Consider the following 15,823-nt stretch of genomic DNA (forward strand, 5'->3'; position numbering starts at 1 on the left):
ATAAATTGAGAGTAATTTAAGAATCACCAGAGTCCTTTAAGATTTATGAGTAAAAAGAAACCTGCATACTGTATTTCAAGAAATAATAATAATGGGGCAGCTAGTTGGCTCAGTGGATAGAACACCTGCCCTGGAATCAGGAATACTTAAGTTCAAATCTGGCCTCAGACACTTAATTACCTAGCTGTGTGACCTTGGGCAATCCACTTAACCCCATTGCCTTGCAATAAAAACTTAATGAATGAAATCTACCTCCCAAGGTGAAGTAAAAATAGAAAGATAGTGTCTTTGGTACTTTCAAATGGTTCAACATCAGGAACTGTATCATTTCATTAGTGAAAATGACAATAAAAGTTATTTCTAAGTCCTTTGTAACTTTACCATCTTATTTGCAACTAAAATCTTCCATACTTCCTTCTATTAACTAATAATAAATAAATAAACTCAAGACAATAACTTCCTGAAAGAAACCTCAAAAGACAAAATCCAAGGAATATTATGGTTAAAATCCAGAGCTTCCAAATCTAAGAAAAAAATACTGCAGAAATCCAAAATGGAGTTCAAGTACCAAGGATCTATAGCCAGAATCATGCAAGACCTGTCAACTTTACTGTAAGTGAAAGATTTTGAATTGCAATATTCCAGGAGACAAAAGATATATGCTTACAGCCAAGAATAACTTACCCTGAAGAGCTGCATGTAATCCAATGCTACGGGGGGAAATATAGATCTATAATGGAAGAGTGGATTTTTAAATATTTCTGATAGAAAGATTTGTGCAGAAACTGAAATACAAACTTGAGACTAGAGAAAACTAGGAAGATTAGTTTATTCAAGCAATTGTAAGGGAGCTGTTTGATGATATAGTATTAACATACTAGGGGGTTGAAGAAGCATGTGTCCCTTTGAAGTCAATATCTTTAAGGGATATTGAGTGAAGAAAATGGGGAAAACAGGGTTAGATTGATTCTGTTGTGAGGGTCTTAAGAGGGAAAAGAAAAGGAGGAATATACTAATTTAGAAAGGAGGACAGTGGGGGAATGTGTATTTTTCCATAAGTGGGGTTTATAAAATGAATATACAAATAGAGTATGGAATGGATGGGAGAAAGGGGCATTGGACTAACCTCACTTTTTCAAGTTGGACAAAGGATGGTTGAATGTGCACAAAACCAATTTGGAATAGAATTACATCAAATTTAACAGTGAAACAAAGAAGGGAAAGGGAACAAGATTTAGGAGAGAAGCTATTAAGAAATGGATAGGAAGCAGAACAAACTTCCTGATCCTGAAGTAGAATTCAAGATTGAGGGTAGGGGTAGAGAGTGGAGAGAGAAATTTAGGGAGCAGCTGAACAAATCATGATATATGAAGGTAATGAAGTATCATTGCACTATAAAAATAGAGAGATGATTGCAGAAAATACTGTTTAGTAGAAAGTAAGAACCACCAGGAGAACAGTTTGTACCAGGACAGCAACATCCTAAGGAAAAACAACTGTGGAGGGCAGTTGGATCAATACAGTGACCAACCACCTTTCCAGATGATAAAGCCTGTTATGCTTCTTCTTGAAGACAGGAGATGGACACAAGGTGCAAAGATATACCTATGGACTTGACTGATGTTTGGATTAGTTGATCATTGTAACTTTTTAAAATTCACAGAAGAGAGCAAAAGGAAAATAGATAAGAACTTGAGTTTTGAAAGTAATGTGTATAATTTATTTTATATATTTGTAGGTATACATACATACATGGAAGTACTCCATTTCACATAATTTTGTTATGTATGGAAGTGTATAGAAATGACTTTTTAAAAAATTTTTTGAATATTTTTTTCCAATTGACATTTTGTTTTTCTATTTACATGTTATGAAAATTTTTCAACATTCATCCACATGCATATGCATATTTTAAGTTACATAATTTTAAGTTACATAATTTCCTTCTACTCTTCCTTCCCACTCTTCTCCCCTTGGCAGCAGTCAGGTGAATATTGTACTTTATACATTTGTGTTTAACATGTTTATAAGATTAGTCATTTTTGTTATAAGGAATTAGGATTAAGGGAAAAGAAAGAAAACCATAAGATAGGAAAGAAATAAGAAGTTTTTAAAAAGTGAATGTAGTGTTCATTCCGATTCTGTAGGGTTTTTGTTGTTTGCTTTTGTTTTGTTTTGTTTTTCTTCCTCTGGATGTTCATAACTGGTCTCCTAGGGCTGTCCTAGCTCTCTGAATGTCTGAGAGGAGCTGCATCCATCAAAGTTGATAAACTTACAATATTGTTAATGTGTATGAGGTTTTCTTGGTTCTGTTCCCTTTGCTCAGCATCAAATCCTAAGTCATGCCATCATTCAATATTTCTCTAGAATCTAATCATTTATGGTTTCTTATAGAATAATATTATTTCATAGTATTCATGTACCATAACTTGTTTAGCCATTCCCCAATTGATGGGCATCCCCTCAGTTTCAAATTTTTGCTGCTATAAAAAGAGCTATTTTGAATATTTTGGAACATGTGGAACTTTTCCCAGAAATGGCTTTTTGAAAAAAAATTGAGGATAAAAAATAAGAATGGGACCATATATATCCTTTGCCTGTTTTTTCTCTCCTCTAGTAGTTCTTCTCAAAAATTTCACTCAAACCAGCACATCATCAGCAAGGAGGCAGAAAGTATCTTCCTTCCATGAGAAGTCTTATCAGGGGCACTTGAAACATGTCCAGGTGGATGCATCTTCAAACACAGTCGGGTTACCTGGTGTGGTTCAACACAGCTGAATATAATAGTCACTGTCAATAAATTCCTTCATATTTCTATCCTCAGCCCAAACTTGAGCTCTCTGTGGGTCACTAAAGTCTAGCTCTTTCCAAATGGTATCTCTGGGTCTTGATCTTGAAGGCTAGGCAGGTTGCTGGGGGCCCCCTCTCCTAACACCTTACAGAATTCCCTGCCCCCCCCAAGAATCACTCAGTGTAGAGTCCCAATTCTGGACTCTCTTATCTTTCTCAGGTGACCATTGGAGGGGCAGGAGACAAGGAAGACAAAGGAGACAAATTTCTCCCTCAAGATCTCCAAGTACTCTGTTTATTCACCAAAACACCAGTGCCTAAAATACCTTTCCTGTCTCTAATCCACTCCTACTCCCGTGGCACTTAGTAAGATAAGACTCTGATGTTCAAAGACACCAGGTGATGATAATTTACAGTATTCCCATACACAATGGTTCCCAACATATCCCCCTTCTTGTTTTTTTTTTTAATTTTTGCAAGGCAAATAGGGTTAAGTGGCTTGCCCAAGGCCACACAGCTAGGTAATTATTAAGTGTCTGAGGCAGTATTTGAACTAAGGTACTTCTGACTCCAGGGCCAGTGCTCTATCCACTGCACCACCTAGCCACCCTCCTTGTTTTTGAAACAAAATCATTACATAATAGATACCACATAATTGTAAACAGAAGTTCAAAAATAGTATATACACATGTCAATTTAACAAAACCAATATTCCCAAATTCCTTGAAATACATTTTAACTAACAAAGATTACAAAGATTTTTCTTTTGCCAACAAAAAACCTTTCAAAGCAATCATATTCAAAATTCAAACTAAAAGGAGTCAGTCACATTTAACTCTGGTAACATTTAACTATTTCAGATCTGAATTATACACACACACACACACACAGGAGTTTAGACACTAATACAAACACAGAAAACGACTCTTTTATATTCCAAACTTATCAAAGTGAGATTGTTGGACGCCCTGGCTGGCACCAAGATCTCAGAATATAGACATGTTCTCCTACCTCTCCAGGTCAGTAGAGAGATGCAAAATGCCCTATAAATGTTTAAATACACATATACACATATAACCAATTAAAACCAGTCAACAGAAATATAAGTCATAGGCAGACTTCATTTGAAAGACAAAAATCCAAATTTCCCAGTCCCAGAAAAAATCTTCTTCCCCTTTTTTCTTAACTAATTGAACCATGAAGCTTCCCAATCACTAATCTATTGAAAAATATAGTCATTGTTCAACCCCAACCCCTACCCAAACCAGGAAGAAGGCATGGGGGTCCTTTGATTTCTAAAATAACATGGGTTTGAGTTTTGAAGTTCCAGAAAGGAAGCTTTCCCTTCTCCCTCCTCCTCCCTTTGCAGAGGGTGGGAATGGCAGAGAATGAGAGAAAGCATTTGAAATTACTTGATGTTGACAGTGCAATCTGGAGTTGCTGCATTTTGTAAACTGTAGTCAACACCATTACAAACTGCCCAATAGCATGTGATGCCTTCGCTCACCACACAGGAAGCACAGCTCGTGTTCCATTCACAGCCCTCTGATGCCCAAGCAACAGTTGAGGTGCAGCCGGCTGTAGGCTGGCAAGTGAAACTTGTTGTGGCTTCTGGAGTGAAATTCATCTTCCCCATCAAAGTTTGCAACAATGCCGGGCTTTGCTTCCGAGTCTTCAGCAACTACAAGAAGTCTCTAAAGTTGCCCATGGGTTTAGGGTTTTGGATCATGCTTAACACACAGCGCAATCGGGCCAGCAGCTGTGGCCAAAAGGAGTAGCAAGCAGGTCCTCCACATCTCATTCACTGTGCCAGTAGTGACTCCTGCTGAGCAAGAGCTTCTCATCCCCTGCAGCACTGCCTCAGAGATTCCACTTCGGCTGATTCCTCAATGTTGAGTTCTCAACACTTTCACTGGCTATGGGGCCGATGCTTGGCAACTGACTGCTGCTTGAGGAAGCTCGGTTCCACTGTGGTGCTGCCTTGGAGATTCTACTTCCCAACTCAACAGCAGCCCCAATCAGAGAATCTGTGCTAATTCTAGCACCTAATTGATATAATAGATCTTTTCCCCATAATATTGTAAGGAGTCCTTTCAACTACAAAAGGAATGACAGCCCCTGCTTTATCTTCTTTTCTCCATTTCAAGGGTTGACAAGAAATTTCTGTTTTCTGTCTACCTCCAATACCTACTAGGTTAATATAAGCAACCTGCTTAGGCCAAACATGTGGCCAGTTTTGTGTGGGGAATACAGTTCGATCTGCCCCAGTGTCAATCAAGTCTAGGAAAGCAATTCCTTCTACTTGGATAACAAAGAGGTTTTTCTGAAGAAATCATAGTTGCAAAAATAATTTCATTGTGGTTTCTCTGTTTTAATCCCTTTTTCAACTCACTTTCCTTCCTATTTATACCAGATCTTGAAAAAACATGTAACTGAGCTACGCATTGGTTTTCATTTATGTAGCTATCATCATTATTAACATTCATTAGTACGATAGAGAAAATTTCCCCACTCACTTGCTTTATTAAAGGTATAATGTGTGAGTATACTCTGGATGAGGTGGAGCCAAAATGATTGCAAACTCCTCATCCATTAATTGTAAAGGGTGAATAGGTACTTCAGTAGAAGCATGGGGAAGCACCCTAAATTTCCTAACACTTTTGATATGGGTTGGCTTGTTGCCAAAGCTGCATCCTGGTTTTTCCATTCCATCTCCTGCTGGTCCTGAACTGTCATACCCCATGATTGTTTTTGATGGACCCCTGGGAGAGGACCCCTTTCTCCATTTAAGTTTCCTTGTCTACATTCTGATACCCAGTGTCCTTCTTTCTCACACTTTGGGCACAGAGTTTTAGGATGATGTGCCCTGACCTTTCTGGGTTTAGCTCCTCAGGCACTCCAGCAATCTTTCTTTAAATGTCCAGTTTTTCCACAAATAAAGCAATTCCATTTCTCTTTATGTCTCATGTGCATTTTGGCAAATGCCTCCGTCATTAATTCTGTATGATACACTTGAGACCTCTGTCACATTTTTGAATCATTTCCTCAATGGTGGCATCCCTTCTTAAGCCAATCAATACTTTCTGACAATCAGCATCTGCATTAGCCCATTAGTCTTCCTACTGCCTCCTGTAACCGGGCAAAAAAAAAAAAAATCTACAAAAGCCTCATCATTTCTTTGTCCAATAAGTGCAAATGGTTCTTTCTTATCATTTTGTGATGGAATATGTCCCCAAGCATTCTTTACACAAGTAGCAATTCTTTCATATGTCTCTAAACATAATATAGTTGGTCTGCATTGTTGAAAAATTGACCTGTGCCACTTAACTGTTTATAATATTGTGGTGGCATTGGGACCTTGTACATGCCTCAAAGCCATCTGTCTACATTGTTCTATAAACTCCTTCATCCAAAAAACAGATTGTCTGGATGACAAACATGCTCTATCTGCTTCTAATCATTAGGTGGCACCTTCCTACTTCTACTAGGCTGATTCAGCAGAAGTAAATAGTGGCCAACTGATTTCACAAATGATAAGGCGTTACCTACCCCATCTTTGATATGTTCTTTAGGAAGGCAGTAACTTCTCTACAGGGCAGTGTTAACATGGAGTATGCAAGAGTATCCAGTTGTAGCTTCACAAAAGGTGATCTTGCCCCATATCCTCCACTGCCTTCTTTAAATCTCTGATTGCTTTTATATCTGGTGGCTTATGTCTTTGCCTAAATTTTCCTGGATTAAAAGGATCTGGTTCCTCAATAACAGGATATGACTGAAACTCAGCTCCTAGTTCCATCAAATTGTCTCCCTGATCTTTTGTTTTTTTGATGGCTTTTTGTACTGCTGAAACCTCTTCCCTAGGTGCTGTAGGGCTGACCCTAGGCTTTTCTTGATAATACTGCTTTATTTCTTCTGCCTCAGGCCATGGAGGCAAATACACTTTCATTTTACCTTTGCTTTCCTCCATACTTCCTTGTCCCAACTTCCTTAACATCACCTCCATGGCAAACTTGTTATCTTCTCCAGAATCCTCCACTCTGGGATGTCACCTGCTTCTCTTGCTTGTATCTGCTATGTTCTTCTTCCGGACTTTATTCAGATAACACACCTTTGTATCATATGTCCCTGTTGGACACCATATGTAGAATCCCAGTTCTGGACTCCCTTATCTTTCCCAGGCAAACATTGGAGGGGCAGGAGACAAGAAAGACAAAGGAGACAAATTTCTCCCTCAAGATCTCCAAGTGCTCTGTTTATTCACCAAAACACCAGTGCCTAAATACCTTTCCAGCCTCTAATCCTCTCCCACTCCCATGGTACTTAGTAAGATAAGACTCTGATGTTCAAAGACACCAGGTGATGATAATTTACAGTATTCCCATACACCACTTCCCAACAGCTCAGAGCCTTTCCCTTTCCAGAGCTCCCAGCTGTTGCTCAGGATCCCTTCATGATGCTTCCTTGTTCTCAGGCCTTTCTAAAAGTTCCCTGTCCCTTTGAATCAAAGATCTAATCATCCTGTTTTCTGATCCGTTTTTCAGGCTCTGCCTTTTAACCTTCCCTACCTGAATTCAAATATCTATGCCTTCCTTGGCATGCCATTACTTAGCTAACATTTCAATTAAGTTTTTCTTTTCAGAGCTATTAAACAGTATAAACCGTACAATGATACTTTCATGGCTCCTGCCTCAGCTATATAGGTGGATATTTAGATATACATATTTTATTTTACAGAGGATAAAGAGTTAGTTAAACTGTGAGTCAGTGGTAAAAAATCAATAAACTGAATCCTGGAGTTGAACTGGGGACAAGGATTTTACCTTATTTTGTCTGTCTAGATTATGTCACCGTCTGAGCTATGGATGTGATTCGGTGGGCACTGTATGCTGGTATTTCTGTGGCTTTAATTTTATTTGCTATCTCTTTAGGGTACTAGGAAATTTCCTCATGATAAGTTGGTTCGCATCTCGGAGCTGGTGGAGCCTTGGTTCATCTTCTCCCTGATATGGAGTGTGGGAGCTACAGGAGATTCCAGGAGCCGAGCAGTCTTCAGTGAGTGGCTCAGAAAGAAGATGGAGAAAGAGGAGGTGAGTAGTAAGGACACACACACACACACACACACACACACACATAAAACATACAGAGACACACAGACACACAAAGCATACAGAGACACACAGACACACACAATACACACAGATATACACACAGACACATATACACACAAATGCACAATGAATGAAACAATATTCATCAAGCATTTTCTGTGTGACAAATGCTTTCCTAATGCTTGGGATAAAGAGAAAAATAAGAAAATCCCTGGTTTTTCAGAACTCATGTTCAATTAGGGGGAAGACAAACTACAAAGGAGGGTCCTGCTTTAGGTCATTAGGAAGCAGTGATGAAATAGATGACAATACTGATTCTCTAATCTTATTTCCACTGATAAAACCATTACCCCTTGATAGTTCAAGGACTTTGGTGATGAGCACTTTCTTTTGGGGTCTTCAGTAGCTGTGGCTGCTGAGGAGGTGGGGGTTGCAGCCTGGGTCCAAACAAATCAGGCCTCCATAAGGACAATGGTTGTGGGAACTGGGACGGAAGCAGGACCAGTAGGCTAGCAGTGGGCAAGGCTAGGGTTGGAGAGACCTCAATCCCAGGGTTTTCCAGGACTGGATATTTCCATGTCTAGTGTTCTTGGGCTTACCTGCCCCTTTGGGACAATTGGTCAGAAAGGAGACCAAAGACCAAAGTTCTGTGCATACCTTTTCTCCATAGATAGGCTTGCTCTTTCCGGAAGATGGCTTGGTGTTTGATTATCGTCTAGATGACTGTGGCATCAGTAACTTGGAGGATTTGGATGAGGATGAAGAGGAAAACAAAGAGGTAAAGGTTTTTTCTTTCTTAGACTGAGAGGCTAAATCAGAGGCAAAAACTTCAAGGAGGAAATGTGTACTCCTTAAGTTAACTGCTAAAGGGACCAGGCAGCTTTAGCTCCTATTTAGAGCCAAAGAAAATCTCTCCTTGATTAAGATTCAGGATTTGGGGTAACTAGTAGACCATGCCCATGATCAGTGTTCTTCCTCAGACCTGACTTTTTCTAATCACTCAGCACTTCCAAATTCTGCAGATGTACTTAAAGCAGACATCCCCATTTAACTAGCAAATCAAGCCTGAAGTTGCTAAGAAGGCAGACCCTCTGGGGAAGCGAAGCCACAGAAAGAGAAGACTGGCAGGGCAGGATGCTGCAAAATTCAGTATGTTCTGTTAGGCCTCAGAAAGAAAAACGAAATAGAATTCTCAGGGAGGCAAATTTCAGCTCAGACTTAGGAAAAATGCCATTACAAACAAGCATATGCAACAGTAAAATGGGCTATTTGAATGAGGTAATGAGTTCCTTGCCACTGGAAATGTTCAAACTAACTTGGGCTAAGATTCTTGTATTTTGTCAGTTGTGCTGGGATCTCATGATCTAAGTATTACATACATAGGTGCAGATCATACCCCTGTCTCTTGTCCCCATCTTGTAAAATTCTTGACCAGAGGAGTTACTGAAAAGTCACAATATGTCCAAAGCCAAATGGCAAAGATCTTTGAATTATTGACTGTTTGAGATGAACTCATAGCATCCCTAGGTGAAAGGCTATAATGTGTGTTGCTCCCTGTGGAAAACAGAGAAGTGGTTTGCCCTTAGATCCAGAGACCCCCTCCTTCAGACCAAAGGCCCACAGACTAGTTGTAAGAGTATCTGAAATCCCATCTTTCCCTCCTTTTCAGTCCTTTCCAGGTTCATGACCATTCCACTGTAGCTTTGCCAAATCTCTGCCTCTGCTCTTGCTCCATTCCAACTCATGGCGCTGCCTTCTAAAAGATGTGTTCCTAGCTTGGTGTAAAAAGGGATGGTGAGCATTCCATGGTATACATACCTCATGTTTCCCCAAAGCCTTTCCTCCATCCTGGATGCATCATTCAGTTAATCAGCTACCCTTTTTACTATTTAGGGGTCCAATGCTTGGGGAACAGCCATGTTTGACCCTCAGCAAGATACCATCTCTCCAGGTTCAGATGTCCAGGATCCTGTTTGAGGCTGCCCTGCTGTGAAGTGGATTAAGCTAGCCAGGTCTGATACCTAAAGCAGCCTATGTCTTCTAGGTGAGCTGGGTGAAGTGGATGGATATATCAGCACCCTTTACCATGGTCCCCGATATCAGCTATTCCAATATCATTGTTCCCACAATGATCACCGTTCAGATGTCTTTCCTCCTCGGATTGCTCCTCACCAATAAGAAACCTGTAAGTTCTCATACTGTTTCTTTCTTCAGAAATGGTTAAGAATCATCATTTCCAAACTTCCCCCTTCTCTCTCCTTGAGCACTGGTTCCCCAAGGGCCAGTTTTGGAGGCCTGATACCTTTACTCCTCTCCTCTTAGGTCCTGTGCATTGGGCCCACGGGCACAGGAAAGTCAATCACCATATTTGACAAGCTCCTCAAGAACTTGCCTTTGGAATACATAACCCACTTCATGACATTTTCAGCCCGGACCTCAGCTAATCAGACTCAGGACCTCATTGACAGCAAACTGGATAAAAGGCAAAATTCTTTTTTTTTTGTTCTGGTCTTTTTCTTCCTTCTGTAACCCTTAAGATTTCATTGCATAAGGGGCAGCTAGGTGGTGCAGTGGATAGAGCACCAGCCCTGGAGTCAGGAGTACCTGAGTTCAAATCTGACCTCAGACACTTAATAATTACCTAGCTGTGTGGCCTTGGGCAAGTCACTTAACCTCATTTGACTTGCAAAATCCTAAAAAAAGGAAAAAAATTAAAAGAAAAGATTTCATTGCATGCAGCTTTTTAAGAAAAAAATTTATTTAGTATTTTATTTTTCTCCACTTACATGGGAAAACAATTTTAACATTTTCTCCCTTCCTTCTTCCCCTCCTCCACCCATTGAGAAAGCACACAGTTTGATATAGATTATAAATTTTTCCATAATGGTCATGTTGTGAAAGAACACATAGCCACCCCCCCAAAAAAAAAGAAACTTCAAGAAAAATAGAGTTTAAAAAGTATGCTTCATTCTATTCAAAATACCATCAAACCCTCTGAGGATGAATAATGTTCTGCATCACAAATTCTTCAGAGGTGTCTTGGATTACTTTATGAGAAAAGTTAAATTATTCACAGCTGATCATCCCACAATATCACTGTTACTTCTATCACAGTACATTTTGCTTTGCATCAGCTCATGTCTTTCCAGATTTTCTGAGAGCCCGCTGCTCAATATTTCTTAGAGCGCTGCACACAGTTTTAATAAAAATCCAGTTGCTGTTCACTCTGATAGAGGAGTACATGATAGGAAGTGCATGATTTTCCCCAAACTTTCTCTCCCTTTACATCCAGAGCATTTAGGCCAGTCTGGAATAGTGGGACTACAGGGAGATCTCAAAGTTATACCAGGAATTCTCCCCAGTGGACAAGAGCTGAGTTTCCTGATGGACGATTGTGGGCTACTATTGAGATTTTAACCAATCATCATTTTTATTCCTTCATTTTATTCAACAACTATTTATGGAGCACATGCAGGCCCTATGACAAGTGCTATATGATTGATATAGGGATGCTTTAAAAAACGTACTTATATACCTTGATTCATCTCACAGTTCAGCTTGCCTGTGTGGTAAATAATATAAACAGGGGGTCCATTTTATATAGGAAAAAGAAAACTGAGGCCCAGATAGGGGAACTATGACCTTCATAGACCCAGTCCAGAAATTTAGATCTGCAGATGGAAGATCCAGGGCCCTTTGTACTGGGATACACGATCTCCACCAAGCTAACCCAGTCCCTGCCTTCCGAGTTGCAGGGTGGAGATAGGGAATGATGCAGTCTAATGGGGTTCTTAGGACATGGTCCTGCCCCAACTCTGCCATTGCCTGCCTATATGACCTCAAGGAAGTTCCATCACTCTGCAGGGTATCTTTATCCATAAAGGGAAGGATTGGACTTCACCTCCAAGGTCCCTAGCAGCAAAGCAAAAGGTATCTAGCAAGTCAGTGATTAAATCCCAGATAGGTGGTACCAGAAACAGAATTAGTGCTATGGTTGTTCAGAGCAGGGAGTGGGAAGCATGGACTGAGTTGGCCAAGGAGGACTTCACCTAGAAGATCTAGGAAGACCAATGAATGGATAAAGACCTGAACTCTGCCTGGGACACAGACTGGCCAAGGGACTCTGGGCAAATGACTTGATCTCTCAGTGCCCCAAGGCAACTCTCTGAGACTAAAGAGAACATTTGTAGATCAGCTTTGATAAAGGGAGTTTCCTTAGTGGCAATGTTCCACATTGATAATATCACAGGTCTAAATTAAAAAAGCAAAACAAAAATAAATAACATTTTACTGAACAAATGCTGTCTTGTGAATGGCAAAGGATCTTTCTCAAACACTTCTGGATATGTGGAAAGAACAGAGTCAGAATTAGCTGGGTATTTATTGACTTGGTCCCAGATGGAGCCTGGGTGCCTCCAACTGGAATCTTCTGTGATTCTGTGCTTGCTCATAGCAGCCTTTCCTTTCTATAGGCGAAAAGGGGTGTTTGGGCCTCCCATGGGCCGGTACTTTATCTTTTTCATTGATGACCTGAATATGCCTGCTTTGGAGACCTATGGAGCCCAGCCACCCATTGAACTCTTGCGCCAGTGGATGGACCATGGGGGCTGGTATGACAGGAAGATGATTGGTATGTAGCCACCTTTTTCTTAATCAAATGAGGTTGGTTGGAAAACCCAGGTTTAGATCCTTAGACCCTTATGGAATTCCGCAATGTTTTTTTCTTTGACTTCTGATTCCTTTTGATAAATTCTATAGGTATGTTCAAGAATCTGGTGGACATTAACTTTGTCTGTGCCATGGGACCACCTGGTGGGGGCCGGAATGCCATCACTCCTCGTCTTACCCACCATTTCAATTACCTCTCATTCATTGAGATGGATGATTTGAGCAAGAAACGCATCTTCTCTACCATTCTAGGAAGCTGGATGGGTGAGTATCTGGGTCAAAGGCCTCCAAGACCAAATTTATCCTTACCACTCATGCCTAGGGAGGATAGGATGGTCAGGTTGAGATGAAATGAGGGAACCTAGCTCATGGCTTCCCTCAAACTTCAATAGGTTTTTACCTATGAGGAAGGCTGAATCTTTGGAGATAAAAATGAAAATCTGGTTTCTTGCCTTTCCAGGATAAAACAAAACCAAAAAAAAAAAAGATATTTTATTATAACATTTTATGATCATTCAAAAGCCTGTGGACAGTTGAAGTCCAAGTCTTCACTCTTGAAGGGCTTTTGATCACTGAATGGAGTAGGTCTGAATTGCTACCTAGAGGGGAAGCAGTTTCTGGTAGAGGAGACAGGTAGATGTTCAGTTCTGAAGGCTTATTTCTATCCAATTTAGAAATGTATTTTCCCTACTAGTTGAGATAGTCCAACAACCTTGAGAAATAGGATTGAAAAGCTTCCTCACTTTATTTTGTAGCTGGACTACTTGGAGAAAAGAGTTACCGAGATCCTGTACGTAAGTAAAAGACTGAACAAGAGGATCCTGTGAATGAAAAACATTTTTTCTATAAGCCAGGCTCTGTACTGGCCACTACGGATACAAATACAAATATCACCCTTGCCCTCAAGGAACTTAAATTCTAATAGGTGGAGACACTATGGGTAGTGGTGTGGCCCCTGGGGAAGAAGTTTTAGTCAGGATGATGAGTGTGACCAGTCATTGCCAGGCCTTTTCAGAAACAGTGGAAGTCTTGATTACTGTTTTCCAGAGCAAGATCTAGAAAAGGGGAGAGGACTAGTATTATGTTCCTGGAGGCTAGTGGGGAAATGCTTGATTAGATGGGAGGATATCAGTGTTAGATGGTATGAAACCTGATGAACTATGTTAGATGGATTTGCACTCATTTTTCAGGCCGTCTCAATCCCAGGGAAGATTTCTAAAACCTATGGTGTTAAATGGGGAGGTAGGTGAGGCATGGTCTCTTGAGCCTTGTCTGGAGTGGGGGGAAATAGCCAGAGGCTAGAGGAGGATTGGATCAAATAAGTCCTTGTTCTCCATAAAGAACAAGAGTCCATAACTGGGAAAGGTATTCTAAAAGTCCTAGAATCCCATGTTTCCCTGGAAGAGAGGTGCTATTGGCAAGCTTCAGATCTCCTGGTATCCAGGACCTAATGTGACTTAGATCCTCAGCTACAGGATTGGCTCTCCTAGAGGTGATGCTCTTCTCTTCTGGGCCCTTGGCAGTCTTTTTTGAGGATATGTGAGGTGTTGTTAAGACTGGCATCTAAGTGAAAGAGAAGAAAAGAGTTAAGAATGACTCCAAGATTGTGAATATGGGTGGTGGTAAAGGTGGTCAACTAGAATTTATTAAGCCCTTTATATGAGCCAAGGATGTCCAGAGGGCAGCTTGGTAAGGACGGAAGGTGGCTCCAAATGGAGCAACAGGCTCAATAGGGCATTTTGGAGATGGCTAGGTTTGGGAAGATGATGGGTTCCATTTTGGACCTATTAAGTAAGCTTGAGGTGCCAGGGGAACATCTGGGTTGAGAGAGGCCTAGCATGTAGTTGACATTATGGGATTAGAGTTCTGGAGAGAGAGATAAGGGATAGATGTGTGTGTTTGGAAGTTATCTGTGTAGAGATGATCTAGATTTCATAGGAGCTAGTGAGATCAGAATAAGAAGAAAAAATACAAAGAGAAACTGCAGGAGAGGGGGTTTGGATACCTGTGCTTGATAGTGGATGGTGGTCTAGTGAAAAGCCTGTGCAGAAATGGTCAGATAGGTTGAAGGAAAACCAGAAGCAGGTAGTATCCCAGAAATCAAAAGGAAATTTCAGGAGGAGAGAAGGTAGAGCTCAGATATTCCAGATGTAGGGTACTATGCAAATAGGGAACAAGGCAAGAGAGCAGTGTGTTTTAGTTATATTGTTTGTGTTGTGGAGAATAAATGAAGGAAAGAAAGGACTGGAAAAATGAGAGAGGTATGAGATTTTGGAGGGCCCTGAATGTCGGGAAAAGAAGTCTTTATAGTGAAGAATGGCCAGGGCCTTATTATCTTCAGATAATGAGAGGACCTTTGTCAGTCTTTTGGTTCATTTTGAACTCTTTCTTAATAGCGGGTGCTCCTGCAGTGGCAGACTTGAATGAGCCCCTTGTTGAAGCCACTATCCAGGTATATGCCACCATCACCTCTCAGCTCCTGCCTACTCCAGCCAAGTGCCACTATACTTTTAACTTGAGGGACCTCTCCAAAGTCTTCCAGGGCATGCTCATGGCTGAGCCCTCCAAAATCCAGGTAAGGACCCCTCTGATGAAGTAGCTTCTTCCCCTGCCCCAGAGAATATGGTGTCATACTTTTAATTCCCCTAAAATAATGTTTGCAGGAATGCTAGAAGAAAAAAGAAAGAAAAAGTTGAAAAAGAACTTAATCTTTGGAGTAAATCATTACCTTTCATTAAGTAAATCAAATGAAATAAGTTAAATGACCCCAGGGGCCATGCAGGGCAGCTTTAGAGGAGAGCTTAGTCAGCCTATGTTTGAGTCTCCATTCTGCTACTGATTTCCAGTAACCATGAATTAGTCTCCTGTTGTTTTTGTGTCCCAGTTTCTTTATCTAAAAAGTCAGAAAGTTATGCTAGTTTTTCTTTCACATTATCAGTTGTCACCTCATGGGCTCAGGGAGAAATGAAAAACTGTCATTTCTCAACTTTGCTGGTTCCTTCTTCCACACAAGTCTTTGTCCAGGTGGAGGCAACCTTGAGTGTGCTGAGCCTGTCCTATCAGGGCACAAATCCTAGAAGGTCAAATTCTACTTCAGCAGGTATCTCTATGTCTACCCTGTGTTCCCTCAAGAAGGCCCAAGCCAGGCTAAGAGCAGAAAGACTTCCTTCTAGCATGGTGACTGCCAGCTGATGGGAAGTTGGACTGGCCATAGCAGCCAAGGCATAGGTTCTATGACTGTCCTTCCCTTGGTACCT

General features: G+C 40.8%; 1 protein-coding gene across 3 annotated transcripts in view; it reads left to right on the forward strand.

The window, feature by feature from the left end:
- Positions 1-15,823, forward strand: part of DNAH1 (dynein axonemal heavy chain 1) — a 162,403-nt gene that overhangs the window by 95,792 nt on the left and 50,788 nt on the right. For all 3 annotated transcript variants that reach the window (XM_074198129.1, XM_074198130.1, XM_074198131.1), the window contains 8 exons: positions 7,719-7,877; positions 8,569-8,676; positions 9,943-10,083; positions 10,221-10,381; positions 12,371-12,528; positions 12,657-12,830; positions 13,322-13,360; positions 14,963-15,141. In XM_074198129.1, the coding sequence (XP_074054230.1) occupies positions 7,719-7,877; positions 8,569-8,676; positions 9,943-10,083; positions 10,221-10,381; positions 12,371-12,528; positions 12,657-12,830; positions 13,322-13,360; positions 14,963-15,141 (1,119 nt within the window). The remainder of the gene's footprint in view (positions 1-7,718; positions 7,878-8,568; positions 8,677-9,942; positions 10,084-10,220; positions 10,382-12,370; positions 12,529-12,656; positions 12,831-13,321; positions 13,361-14,962; positions 15,142-15,823) is intronic.

This window comes from Macrotis lagotis, chromosome 8 (genome assembly GCF_037893015.1).
Source record: "Macrotis lagotis isolate mMagLag1 chromosome 8, bilby.v1.9.chrom.fasta, whole genome shotgun sequence".
Taxonomy (NCBI): domain Eukaryota; kingdom Metazoa; phylum Chordata; class Mammalia; order Peramelemorphia; family Peramelidae; genus Macrotis; species Macrotis lagotis.